At 38.6% G+C, this 12096-nt stretch overlaps 1 protein-coding gene across 1 annotated transcript in view; it reads right to left on the bottom strand.

The window, feature by feature from the left end:
- gabra6b (gamma-aminobutyric acid type A receptor subunit alpha6b) overlaps positions 1-11808 on the bottom strand; it is a 35326-nt gene extending 23518 nt beyond the window's left edge. Inside the window, exons 1-8 of the mRNA XM_042498959.2 lie at positions 11394-11808; positions 11117-11241; positions 10578-10645; positions 9276-9496; positions 8599-8681; positions 7234-7377; positions 6852-7004; positions 150-424 (exon numbers count right to left, since the gene is read on the bottom strand). Coding sequence (XP_042354893.1) covers positions 150-424; positions 6852-7004; positions 7234-7377; positions 8599-8681; positions 9276-9496; positions 10578-10645; positions 11117-11241; positions 11394-11482 — 1158 coding nt within the window. The 5' untranslated portion in view covers positions 11483-11808. The remainder of the gene's footprint in view (positions 1-149; positions 425-6851; positions 7005-7233; positions 7378-8598; positions 8682-9275; positions 9497-10577; positions 10646-11116; positions 11242-11393) is intronic.
- Between the last annotated feature and the right edge of the window lie 288 nt (positions 11809-12096).

The raw sequence follows: 12096 nt of genomic DNA, 5'->3' as shown, positions 1-12096 counted from the left end.
TTAGCATTTGCATTTAATTACCAAATTCTACCGAAAACACAGTTCCCTTTCTTAAATGTGAGTTTAAGCAGGTTTGATTTTGTGTCAGAACAGATTTGACTTTGTATACATGTATACACAAAAAGAGTGAATGAGTTAGGCAGACTTACTGAGACCTCTCCGTCGTTCCCTGTGGCTGCGGCCGGAGCTGCAGCTGCAGCGGCTGCCTCCTGAGCTGCCGCCTTCATGGCTGCTGCCTTCCTCAACTCCCGGTTGGCCTGCAGGGTGGAGAAGTAGTTGACGGCTGCAAACTCAATCAGGGCGGAGAAGACAAAGGCAAAGCAAACAGCAATGAACCAATCCATGGCTGTGGCGTAAGAAACTTTGGGGAGGGAGTGGCGAGCGCTGATGCTGAGTGTTGTCATGGTCAGGACAGTGGTGATACCTGGACGCAGAGAGGAGAGAGAAATCATGAGTGGGCTGGTCTTGATTTCAAATTTATCTTACAATGGAACTAGCATTGATTATCTTGCCTCTGTTGTGTTTATTGTGGCAGTATGTTAGTTTAAGTTGAGTTGCCGCAGTTTCTCTGGTTTGTTAAATCTGTATACAAACAAAAAAGACTAGGAAAAGTTAATTTGCTCATCCTCTGTTAGCCAAGAGACTAGATGTTTTCACAAGCAGCAACCTCAGTGGCTCAATAATGAAGCAAACACGGAAATAATCATGTTTACAGCCTGATAAAAAAAAAACAACAACCCAAAAAACAGTTTTGGTCTCTGTAGCTAATTTAACATTCATAACAGCTGTTGGTGGGGGTGAGTGTTTTTATAACTCACCTGTTTACATTATATTTATACTTAAAGTTTTGCATAATTATGAGCGGGCTGCACTGAGTGACTGTCTGTCAGCAGTGTCCTCGGCTTCTCAGTCAGTTCTGGCTCCAAAAAATAAAATGGAGACGACTGAAATGACAAACTCGAGACTTTAAAATGAGAGTCCACAAACCAATGATGTCATGGAAGCTACTTCCATTATTTTGATAGTCTATGTGTTTTCCTTTGCTTAAAGTCTAAATGCCTAAAGCTAACTGCCTCCAGGTTCTAGCTTCATATTCAATGCACAGACAACAGAATGGTATTGATCTTCTCATCTCTCTCATAAGGGAAGCGAATACATATTTTCCCTGTTAAATGGCTCAATAGAGCACTGTGGTACAGTAAAGCTTGTTTTTTGTTTTCTTAAATCTTCTGGTCAGCATAGCGCTAAATTCTTGGCCTTATGCATAATTAGTCTCTGTGGGCACCCGGCCGTTATTCTCTTGATCAGTGCCTCTCTCATGCCCCTTTTGAATTTATTTTAATTTTTTAATTTTTTGGGAACCCCTATTCCTCTTTGTGAGGAAAGACAAACAGTGTAAAGTGGTGCTTCCGCAGCACAAGCCATCACTTACTCACTCACTTACTCTCTAGGGGTCCTCTCACTTGGGGGTGAGAGGACCCCCAGAGAGCTTCCACTGTTTTTTTTATTACAAAGTCCAGTATTTTAACTGGATTGTTAAGCCAATTTTAATCTAGTTGTGCCACTAATAACAAACGAAACTATCAATCAAAATTTTGAAAAGTATTTTCGATGTCTCTCCTCCCAATTGGGGCATGGGAAATCAGTCCAAGTTTTTTCCCCCAACTACAACGCCCTGCTTGGATGGACAGTGGTTATTAACCAAGATTTCAGCTCTCAGTTGTGATTAGTTATGCTCCAGATATGTATGAAGGGAGCTGGAAAATGATGATGGATGTGAAGGCATGTAAGTTTTTATTTTTCTGTTTCTGAGAAACCATCAAATGACTCAACGCCTGGAAATGTTTGTCAATGAATAACAATGTAGAGGCTTGATTATGAGAGACCATTGCAATCAGCTTGATTTGGACACACCCCAGGCGCACAAACACACACACACAAACAAATGTAATCCCACACTATATATTAGAAGACAGTTTAAGGATATTCAGCCTGCCTTTTGACTTCAGAGACTCTTTTCTCCAAATCAATAGATCAAATCTACCAGGTCTTCTCACTAAAGCTATTTTATCATTTAAGTGGTAAAACAAAACTGCAGAATCTCTTTGGAAAATGCCATTTCAACTTTTTTAGCAAATTATACCATCTGGCAAATAACGTCTGTGATCACTTCAGCATTGCGGAGATGATAGCAGTTGAAGCACTCTCTAATGCTGCAGAGATGATTCAAAGCTAGTGAGGTCTTAGCATGTGACACAGTGAATCATTGACACACAGGTCTGACAGCTTTCAACACTATCATTAAATGATTTTCTGAAGACTCAATTTGTGAATAAAAATGCAGAAGATGCACAGTGTGCGAGATTGAAGTCTTGCTCATAGTGTAGACGCCAATTAAAACTCTTCTTAAGGGGCTAAATTTGAGTTTTCATGTCTACTCTTTCATTGGAATACCGTGGCACGCACAACCTAATTACATACAAAGTGTGTTCAGTGTTGATACAGGTAACAATATGATAGTAAAGGTAATGGAGACAAGCAGAAAAGGTCAATTGTGCAGTTAACATCATCTTTGATCCTAGTTCAATTTTAAAACATGTATGCACACTGCAAAACTTGAAACTGAAATTGGAGGTGGTTCATTATTCCCCTGGATGAGAGGTGTCAATAATTATTCTTGTGTTTTGTCCAAAAATATTTTGTTATTTTATATATAAAGTAACACAATGTGTAACAAGATATAGTATAACATGGTAGGTAGGGCTGCATGATATGCCAAAAATCATATTGCATACAGAATTAAGTGGTCAAACTTCACATGACATGTTTTTGACCCTACTCAAGAGTTCATATGCTTAATATGACATAATCTTACAAAAATGTTTCATAGGATAAAACAATGACGTGATGACATTTTATATCCAAAAAGTCAAAGGTCAGCTTTACTTTGACATCATAATTTTCTGCAAAAATTACTTTTCTGGCCATTATTTCATGCCACAAGTCAGGAACAGAAGGGGAGACATTTAGTTGGATACTGAATTGTTGCTAATCTTGGATGCCCATCTTGACACTGTGCTGATTGTACAGATTTTCTGTGTTGCCGGGGGAGATGTGTGGGAGGCATAGCATACATGTTTTTACAGACATGGATGTAAGCTGTAAGTGCAACTTGAGTGGTTTGTGGACGCATACAACCACAAGGCAGTAATTTTTTAGTTTGCATTTCAATTTAGTTTGGAAAAAAATGAAAAAAATCATGTGAATTTTGTTTGGGTCTGTATCAAACAAGCAGGTTCCTTTTCATCTATAATATCATTTGCAGGTCGAGGCATTTCTGTAATACCACAATTCTTCATTCATAATGATATGCTGCAACAGGTTTAACCTTTGCCAAAAAGACTGTAGCTCCTGAGATTTGGATATTGCGTTTAGCCATACTGCAATTTGGATAATATATTGATTAATTGTGCAGCCCTAATGACAGGCATTAAAGTTAATTTCACCAAACAAAATACTGAAATTAAGGAATTGCAGTGTGTGCACAATTGTTTTTCCCGAGGATTATCTTTGACACATGGCAGCAGCTCTGTTTGATGGCATAAAACTAGAATGTCAGACCATGTGGCATTTCAGCCCAGTAAGCTTTGCCAAAAACTCACTTCAGCTGATGCTAATCTGTCCATAAGCAGACTAAACCGTGCCCCTGCACTGGCATGCCAGTAAAAGGGACCAATTATCTGTAAACATTCTCAAGAAAGCTGTCAAGTCAAGATGACCCAAACACAAGCCACAAAGCGCTAATATCTGTTTATCGCATGTATCAATAGATGCACGGAGAGTGAAAACAACATGGTTTCTGATATCTTTCTCAGCAAGTAAGACTGCGTTAGGCTTTTCAAAATCTGTCAAAAGTTCTTCTAAACTTCTGGCCATGGCTCCAGATTGAAGCACAGACGGCAAAGATCCCTTTGAGCGCAGCCTCAAAGTGTATAAAGCCAAGAAAAACACTGTATCTGAGGCCATTCACAAATTCTCTTGGATACATGATGGTTTGAAATTACCACACAAACCTCCATGGCAGCTGCATTTTAGAGGCACTTTTGAAGTGGCGAAATATCAAAACACACCAAAACAAATAGATATGAAGTGCTATTTTGCCTCCAGAAAAATGGCTCCTAATCACTAAAAAGGATTTTCCTCTGTCTTGCCCAGATTCCAATCTTATTAAGTCAGATAAAGATGCTGACAATGAACATCTCTTTTAATGGCCCATTAACAAAGTACATATCTAATTCACTTTCATCAAGCTAAAGCAAGCAGGGAAAAGGGGGCCATTGAACACTGCTGTCCATGCTCTTACCAAGTGTGTGCTGTAGTCGTGCACATTTCATTAGCAGCACTGGAACTTATGGGGGATTTAATGCACCTAATAACGTCTCAAAAGCATTTCTACACACCATTTCAGCAGTGAAAGCTAACAGCTCTCAAATACAAGCTCCTCCGATAGCCAGCCAACGCTGACTGTCTCAAGCTCAAGCACAAGTTAAATGATTGCAAAGGGGAGGAGGAACATGGGAAGAAAGGCTGTCAGGGTAGGAGGGAGAGGCAAGAGAAAGAAAGAAAGAGTGTGGGAGGGAGGGGGATGAAGTATAAAGACAGGATAGAAATGAAATGCTTGGGGCATTTATGTCCTTTTACATGAAAAAAAGCAAGGTACAAATTAGGCCACACTCAATTAAGTCTGTGAGACTTGTGCTCAGGGGACTTTCAGCTTTTAGGTTGTTGACAATCCAGCACACAACATGCGATGACTTAATGTACTGTCAGGGTGGAGCACAACCTTATAGCAATTTGTCTTCTCTTAGCCTCATTTTCAACCTTTTATCTCACATGCACCAACAACGAAACTTACTTAGATAATGAATTTTTGAACATATTGCCAGTTTACACTGTAAAATTTGACAAGATAATCTTACTTTTAAAAAGTTTTGAAAACCAATTGCCTTGACAATTTTAAGTAAATATAACTATTAGTCTTAATTTATGTATACTTTATATCTAGTTATGTTATTCAAAATGTAGTTATATTTGCTACACTTTGTGATGTTGTTGCAACTTGAAAATTACAAGTTTAATTAAATCAATCTTTCTAAGTTTTAGCAACTTAAGTAAACCAAGTATACTGTGCTATATATCTATATTCTGATGGTTTCAAACCGGTCAGTCATATTTGTATATTGTATATTTGTATAAGTATAAAGTTAACACAAATTAAGATTAATAGTTAGTTACTTTCCTTTTCCAAAGCAGTCGGTTTCCAAAATTATCTTGAGTAAGATCAATTTGTCAGATTTTACAGTGGAGAAAATATGCAACAACATATTGTAACTCCTTTAAGAGCTCCGAAGGAGTGCACTTTAATTCAAAACAACAAACTTTATTACAGTTCAAAGATAAAGTTTAGCTTCTTGTCATAAAAAATCCAATATGTGGTATTTAAATTTTTTCTATACAACCTCTTCTAAAATACCCAGCGTGCCTTGGGTTTGCCCAGAGCTCCTTTTCAACAGCAGCCAATTCAGAGAATGAGCTTTTTTTTATCCTATACCCAATACTGAGTAAAATGAAAACAGCAGGACAAGTGGGGTTAATGAGTTGCCACAGATGTGCTTTCCGCATGGGGCCCTAACTTCCACGCTAACACTAATGATTGGGATCTATTCTCCGAAGAAGTGTGCGCAGGCTCGTCAGAGCTCTGGCTCATATCCAAAGACAAGCACAGACAACAGGACCATAATCTACAAGGGCCAGCGGTGTTACACCGCTCAGCTGCAGCTTGTTGAAAATGAACATAAACTGAATTAAAATATAGAGGAAATTCCACACACTTTCCCCATGTTTTTCCTCTTTGCTGTCTTTTTGTCTCCCTCATTCCTCTCAGTCTCACTTTCTCCATCTCTCTTCAATGTCTCTCACCCTCTCTGCTCCTGAGGCTAGAGCTTGGTGGCAACTGTAGCGTAATGTAATGTGAGCAAGCGGAACCTGTGAGTGCTCGGAAGAGAGCCAAGTAAACATCCTCCCTCCCTCGGCCCTTGCATGACCAGTTTCAAAAAGGGACATTCATTCCCAATTAATTCAGCTCTACCACAGTGAAGGAGAAATACGGATAATGAAGAAAGGTTAAATCGTATTGTGATGACTGTGTCTGTCTTTGTTTCATGCAGAAGATTGTATTCTAAAGACCACTCAGTGCAGTTCAAACCAATCAGAGCACAGTAAATAGAGAAAAGTATGCTTGCTTAAAGTTTGCAGAGCTAGGCTCACACTGGGGTCGAGCAGTGGGTGGTGAGTCAATAAATTTTCATTTGAGTCTTGGATACTTGCAGGAAAAACTTTTAAGAGCTGAAAACTTAGAACAAAAACTTGATAAAAAAAAAGAATCTTACAACATATAAAACTTATTAGAACTACTACTAGATTATGCATCAGAGGCACAGCTTTAGAAATTCACTGGCTTTTTCTACTCAGTGAATTGATGTGATTTACATACCACGCATGATAGTCCTCTTTAAATGATTGCAATCATGCAAAATAAAAGCTGAGAAAACTGCTTTTTCTGGAAAAAAAAAATCTTCATCATTTGCAAGCCATTGTGTTGCAATTTTGGCAGCTAAAGTGAGAATAGACTCGAATTTTCCAAATGATTCCATCCCAGCAGGAAAGCAATGTGCAGCATGTGTTCTCCCTCCATTTATTTCAGTTTGCATCAGAATCCCTTTTCGCTCAAATAAGCTTGAAACTTACACAGGAATATATATATAGCATATAAGAAAATTAAAAGATCTTACCAAAGACAGTCCGAGCTGGAACTGATTCCTTATTAATCCAGAAAGAGACTTGAGCCAGGATGACAGTCATGATACAGGGAATGTAAGTCTGAATCAGGAAGAATCCCATTTTCCGTTGCAGGTGGAAGTGGACGGTCATGATGACGTATTCGCCTGGTATTCAGAGAGTTAACACATAAGACATTTGTATTTCTAATGGTGGCAAAACAGTAATTCCTAGACACACACGTAGAAGTTTAAGAACTTATTACTTATTTTCTAACATAACTGATTCTTTTTCAAAATATCTTGATTTTAAAAAACCCAAGCAATGTACTATAAAAGATATTACCTAACCCTATAGAAACACAGAGCTTTGAATCGTAAAGTATCATCCTCTCACCTGTGTTGGACTTGAGTCTCTCGCTCGACACAGTCTGACCGATGAGGTCGTACTGTAGCAAACTGGATGATTCCTGTGGCACCTCCACAGAGGATAGAGGACCTTTCTTCCAAGTGTACACAATCTCGCTGATAGGATAAGCATCTAGACAGGAATGATGAAGAACTATGTAAGAATTTAGTCAACCACTATAGAGTGCTGCAGGAATCCTAAAACCCAGAAATGAGTTAGTATTTCAGCACTCCCGAATTTGTGTTTCCTAGAATACCGAAGGAAAAGTCCATCTTACTCTGCCTTTTTCTGACTCTGGTTGGCAAGACCCTGACATTCTTATTGTAACCCTATCCTATCCTCAAAAACACAAATTCACCTCCTTCTTCCCTTGTCTCGAAGTCAATGGGTTTATTTAATAGGTTTTTGGTTAGATTCCTGAAATAAGGTCTGTGGTTAACACAAGATTTTAAGAGAGAATTTAAGGTTTTGCTCCACAACATTAAGTATGCTGGTAATTTTCTCCATTCATAAATTTTGAAGCCCATACATGTCTTAAAAAATATGTTAACAAGTTGCTAAATGAGTTAAATCAGCGTCAGCGTCACACTCAGAAAAGCTTTACAGTCTTGTTGTGGTAGCGATGTTGAAGTCCATATTGTGACCGTGATGTAGTTCAGTGATAGTCTAACATTTACTTTTTACTTAAGGCATTTGCATGTACTCTTCAAAAATCATTTACAGAAAGCGGTGTTCCTCTGTGAAGCTTATCTTGCTGCAAAAGCGGGGAAATATCATAAACATTTGTTTGCCACAGAGCTTATTTATCTTATCTGCAATAATCACAAATCCAATGGAAAAATTGCCTTTTGACGAGAGATTCAGGGCAATGGTAACTTCCATGTTGGCCTACAAATAAACATCACCCCATCACCACGTAATTCTTTAAGAAGTAAGAAACTTTGACGCTTTGGGAAGAAAATAGACACAGGGACAAAGACTTTTACTGCTCCCCGCTTTCTGGCTTTCAAAAGTAACTGTCTGCATTCTTATAATAAATCAAGTAAATAAATACCAGTTTGCATATTCAACTGTTGAACAACAACCAGAAACATTCTCCCTGACGGTGAGAAATCTTACTTTCATTTCAACATTTTTGCAGGTCTGGTCTAAGTTAAAATTGACAGATATTGTATGAAGAATGACCGGCATGGATTTGTTTTAAAATTTCCCCCAAATGTTTCTGTAGGAGACATTTCAAACTGAAATCTTTGAATATACGCTGTCAGACAGTCAGTTACTCAGTGACAGAGTGATCATTTGAGAGTGACACCATCTGTCAGACCAGCGAGGCTTAACAAAAAATAAACTCACAACTCCCAAACTTGAGCGGGCAGGCATGGCCATCCATCGGGAAGTTCATCAGGCGCATGGGACACTCTGCATTTATAGTTAATCTGTCAGAATAGAGAAGAGTTGAAAAGAGTGTTTGATTTATATTTGATACACTGTTACTTGCTAAGTAATGTTTAAAGCTGGAGAAAGTTATTGTGGTGCCATGCTGTACAACATATGACTAAAGCCAAAACAAAACAAAAAAAAAAACAATGTAAGTTGGGCTCAGCGGAGATTAATAGGTAATGATATCGCATTATGTAACTGTACCTCTCCCAAAGGTAACTAATGACACACGGTAATAATATGGATTAAATAAATCTCTTGAACTTTATCATTCAGGGTTTTAAAGTAAAGTTGATCCACTTAAATAATCTAATTATTTAAAAGATCATCTTTTTGTGCCATCAGCAGCTCCAGGGGGATTTTTTTTCATGCTACATTGGAACAAAGCTGGAGTCATGTTTGTTTGAATTGCTTTCCAGGCCTGTTTTCAGTATCAGATGGCACATATCTTGTTTTTTTGGAATGGCACTCTTCATTTCTTTTCATGTCTGTGCATATTCTTGGATGCTTATTTTGTTTGATTTGCCTTCCAGGTCTGTGCTCTATTCCGGTCTTGGCTGGGTTTGGCGCTCGCTGTCCAGCACTGTTACCTCATGGTGTAGAGGATAGTTCCGTTCTGCATGATGCGAAACAGCTTGTTGGGGGTTGTCATGTTGTGAGAGATCGACCTCTTGCCATTCCGGAAAAAGGTGTCTGGCGTCCAGATCTTGCTGACCATCAGGTTGTTGAGCCGCAGGATCTCGATGGGGCCTTCGAATTTCAGCCGCTCGTCGATCCATGTCTGACGGAAGAACACGTCCATGGTGTATTCCTGGGTGGAGGTTAGAGTGTGGGTTAAGGATTTATTTACTACTACTACCAATCCTACTGCTGGTGCTGCTTCTGCTCCTGCCGCTACTATCTCCACTACCCCCGGAGAGAATGGCAGATGGGTTTGTGAGCCATGGTTTTTGTTGGACCTGCTGGATAGAGTGCTGGCAGTGTAGTCAGTTGTTGTTTTTTTTTCCATTTCTGGACTATTCTTCTATTGCTGCCGGTACTAATAAAACTAAAAACATAGATTTGCAGTTATTTACAGATTTAACAATCAAGACGTGTATCTATTGTTTCTTTTAAGGGAGTTTATATGGGATTTTTAGATACTAACAAGTCCATGTGGCACACAGATGTACTGTAATCTTTTCAAAATAGTACTAAGATTCTGTTGTTTTTTTTTAATATTTTAAAAGACAGCAAGTCAAACACATCCAAAGACACAAAATATATTTTTAGCATAAATGTGATAAGGTTTATCTTATCTTTTATGGTATTTTCTATTTACTGCCCTGTGTGAAAGTGGCATACATTTATGAAGTGCTTTATGACAAAATCTTAAACATGAATACTGTTTATTTCATCTACAGAGTCAGCATAAACTATAGGATGCTTTTAGCTCGAATGGATGGCCTTGCAGCCCTGAAGAGCCTTTTACGTGCCTCTCTATAGAACTGCCACCATCATATCCCATGGCAGTTCAAGTGGGCTTTAGATGCAACGAAAGCCTGAACAGTGTAGAATACAACAGACATAGAGCACTCAGCCTATCCCATGACTGGAGTGGCAAACCTATCCCGTCCCAACATCAGCCACATATCTCTCTCTCTCGCTCTCTGACTGGGGGGATTGTCAACCAGATTAAAATCCTAAGCTGCACTAATGACATTCTGCCCAAATGCTGGAATAATGAAGGCTGGGGGAGCCATGACTACAGTAGATGCTATATGCACCGGACAACTGTACATATTCTCTTTTGTGTTCGTACATTGACTTTGACTTTAACAAGTGATAAAACACATTTATGTGCATGATAGCAAGTGAATTGGCGGTTTCAGCTGTCAGTATGTTTTACATACCATCTCAACATCTGAAACAGGTCCAAAGCTGGTGACAAAGATGTCAGTTTTGACCTCTGTAACTGGACCTACAGCAGAGGGATAAGTAGTTGCTTTGGTACAGACAAAAACAACAACTTTGAATCAGACATTTGAATATTTTCTAAATAAAAAGCATAAAAAAATAGGCTGTATTTAATGTATACCCTATGCATTTAGCAAAATGGCCACTGGGAATTATATATATATATATATATATATATATATATATATATATATATATATATATATATATATATATATATATATATATATATATATATATATAATTTAATCTAAGTTGATTTTCAAACTCAGTTTCCAGTTTGTTTGTTGGTTATTTTCAAAATTGTACAAAGGAAAATAAACTGTAAAATTTAACCATTACAGCACAAGAGCAAAATGAAAATGAGAAACACAACTACTGGAGTGAAACTTTCTCTTCTGAAAAAACAACATTAATCCAATAATTTATGAGGCAATAGCGTATAAAATACAATATGACACGGTCACTAACATACCTCCAAATCCAGGTCGTAGCCTGTTGTCATAGCCATCCAGTAATCTATCCAATATGCGCGTGATGTTATCCAAATAAATACTGGTATCACCGTGCTGGTTTCCCCAAACACTGCTCGCACTGTAACTAAAGTACATACACACTAATGAAAGCCTATTCCAACAGATAATAAAACAGCTGAAAAACACAGAGTTTCTCAAATGCACATCCATCCACAGTCTTTGGTTCCCGTGCGTAAAAGTCGGAGAACATGCAGAGAAAAGAGTTGTCATACTCACCAAGACAGAAATAAGCAAGTTAAAAGGAAAGCCATGCCTCGCAAACACCCCACAACTAGAAATCCCTGGTCAACTTTTAAAATCAACATAGTCCATCATTTAAAAGCATGATTAAACCGCGGGTCAGATCTTCTTTTAGTTGTGAACGGTGCGAGGATATCGCGCCAGTCCAGCACGACTTGACTTCCCTCTCTAGTGCGGTTGCGCCCGCCTCAGCCTGAATCGCTCAGTTGGAAAAACCTGAAGAGTTTTTAAGAGAGTGAAGAGGAGGGACGAGGGGAGCTATAATATTAACAGAACGAGGCATTTTAACAAGAAATACACTGGTCTGAAGTGCAACCTGGATATTGAAAACATCTTTCTGTTTGATGGAGATAATGACGGCGCCTGTTTGATTAAGGAGGATGAAGAGAAAAGAGCGTCAGAGAGAAAGAGAGAGAGAGAGAGAGGGAGGAGGGAGAAGTGGAGGAAGAGAGCCTGCACAAATAACTGTACTATCATATCAATGGACAGTATACCCCGTGACCTTTTGAATGCAGTATAATTTTTATATGATATCACTTTGCTACCGCCTTCTCAGCTTTTGTTACAGTTGTGTGTGTGTGTGTGTGTGTGTGTGTGTGTGTGTGTGCATGTGTGTGTGTGCAGAAAATTGCTAGTAGAGATAAAGCATGATGAACTGTGATTCATATAGTGGTTGGGT

This window comes from Plectropomus leopardus, chromosome 15 (assembly GCF_026936395.1).
Source record: "Plectropomus leopardus strain MGB_pleo_1.0 chromosome 15, ASM2693639v1, whole genome shotgun sequence".
NCBI classification, from domain to species: domain Eukaryota; kingdom Metazoa; phylum Chordata; class Actinopteri; order Perciformes; family Serranidae; genus Plectropomus; species Plectropomus leopardus.
Note: the sequence above shows the minus strand (reverse complement) of the source record. Positions and strands in the feature narration are given on the sequence as shown.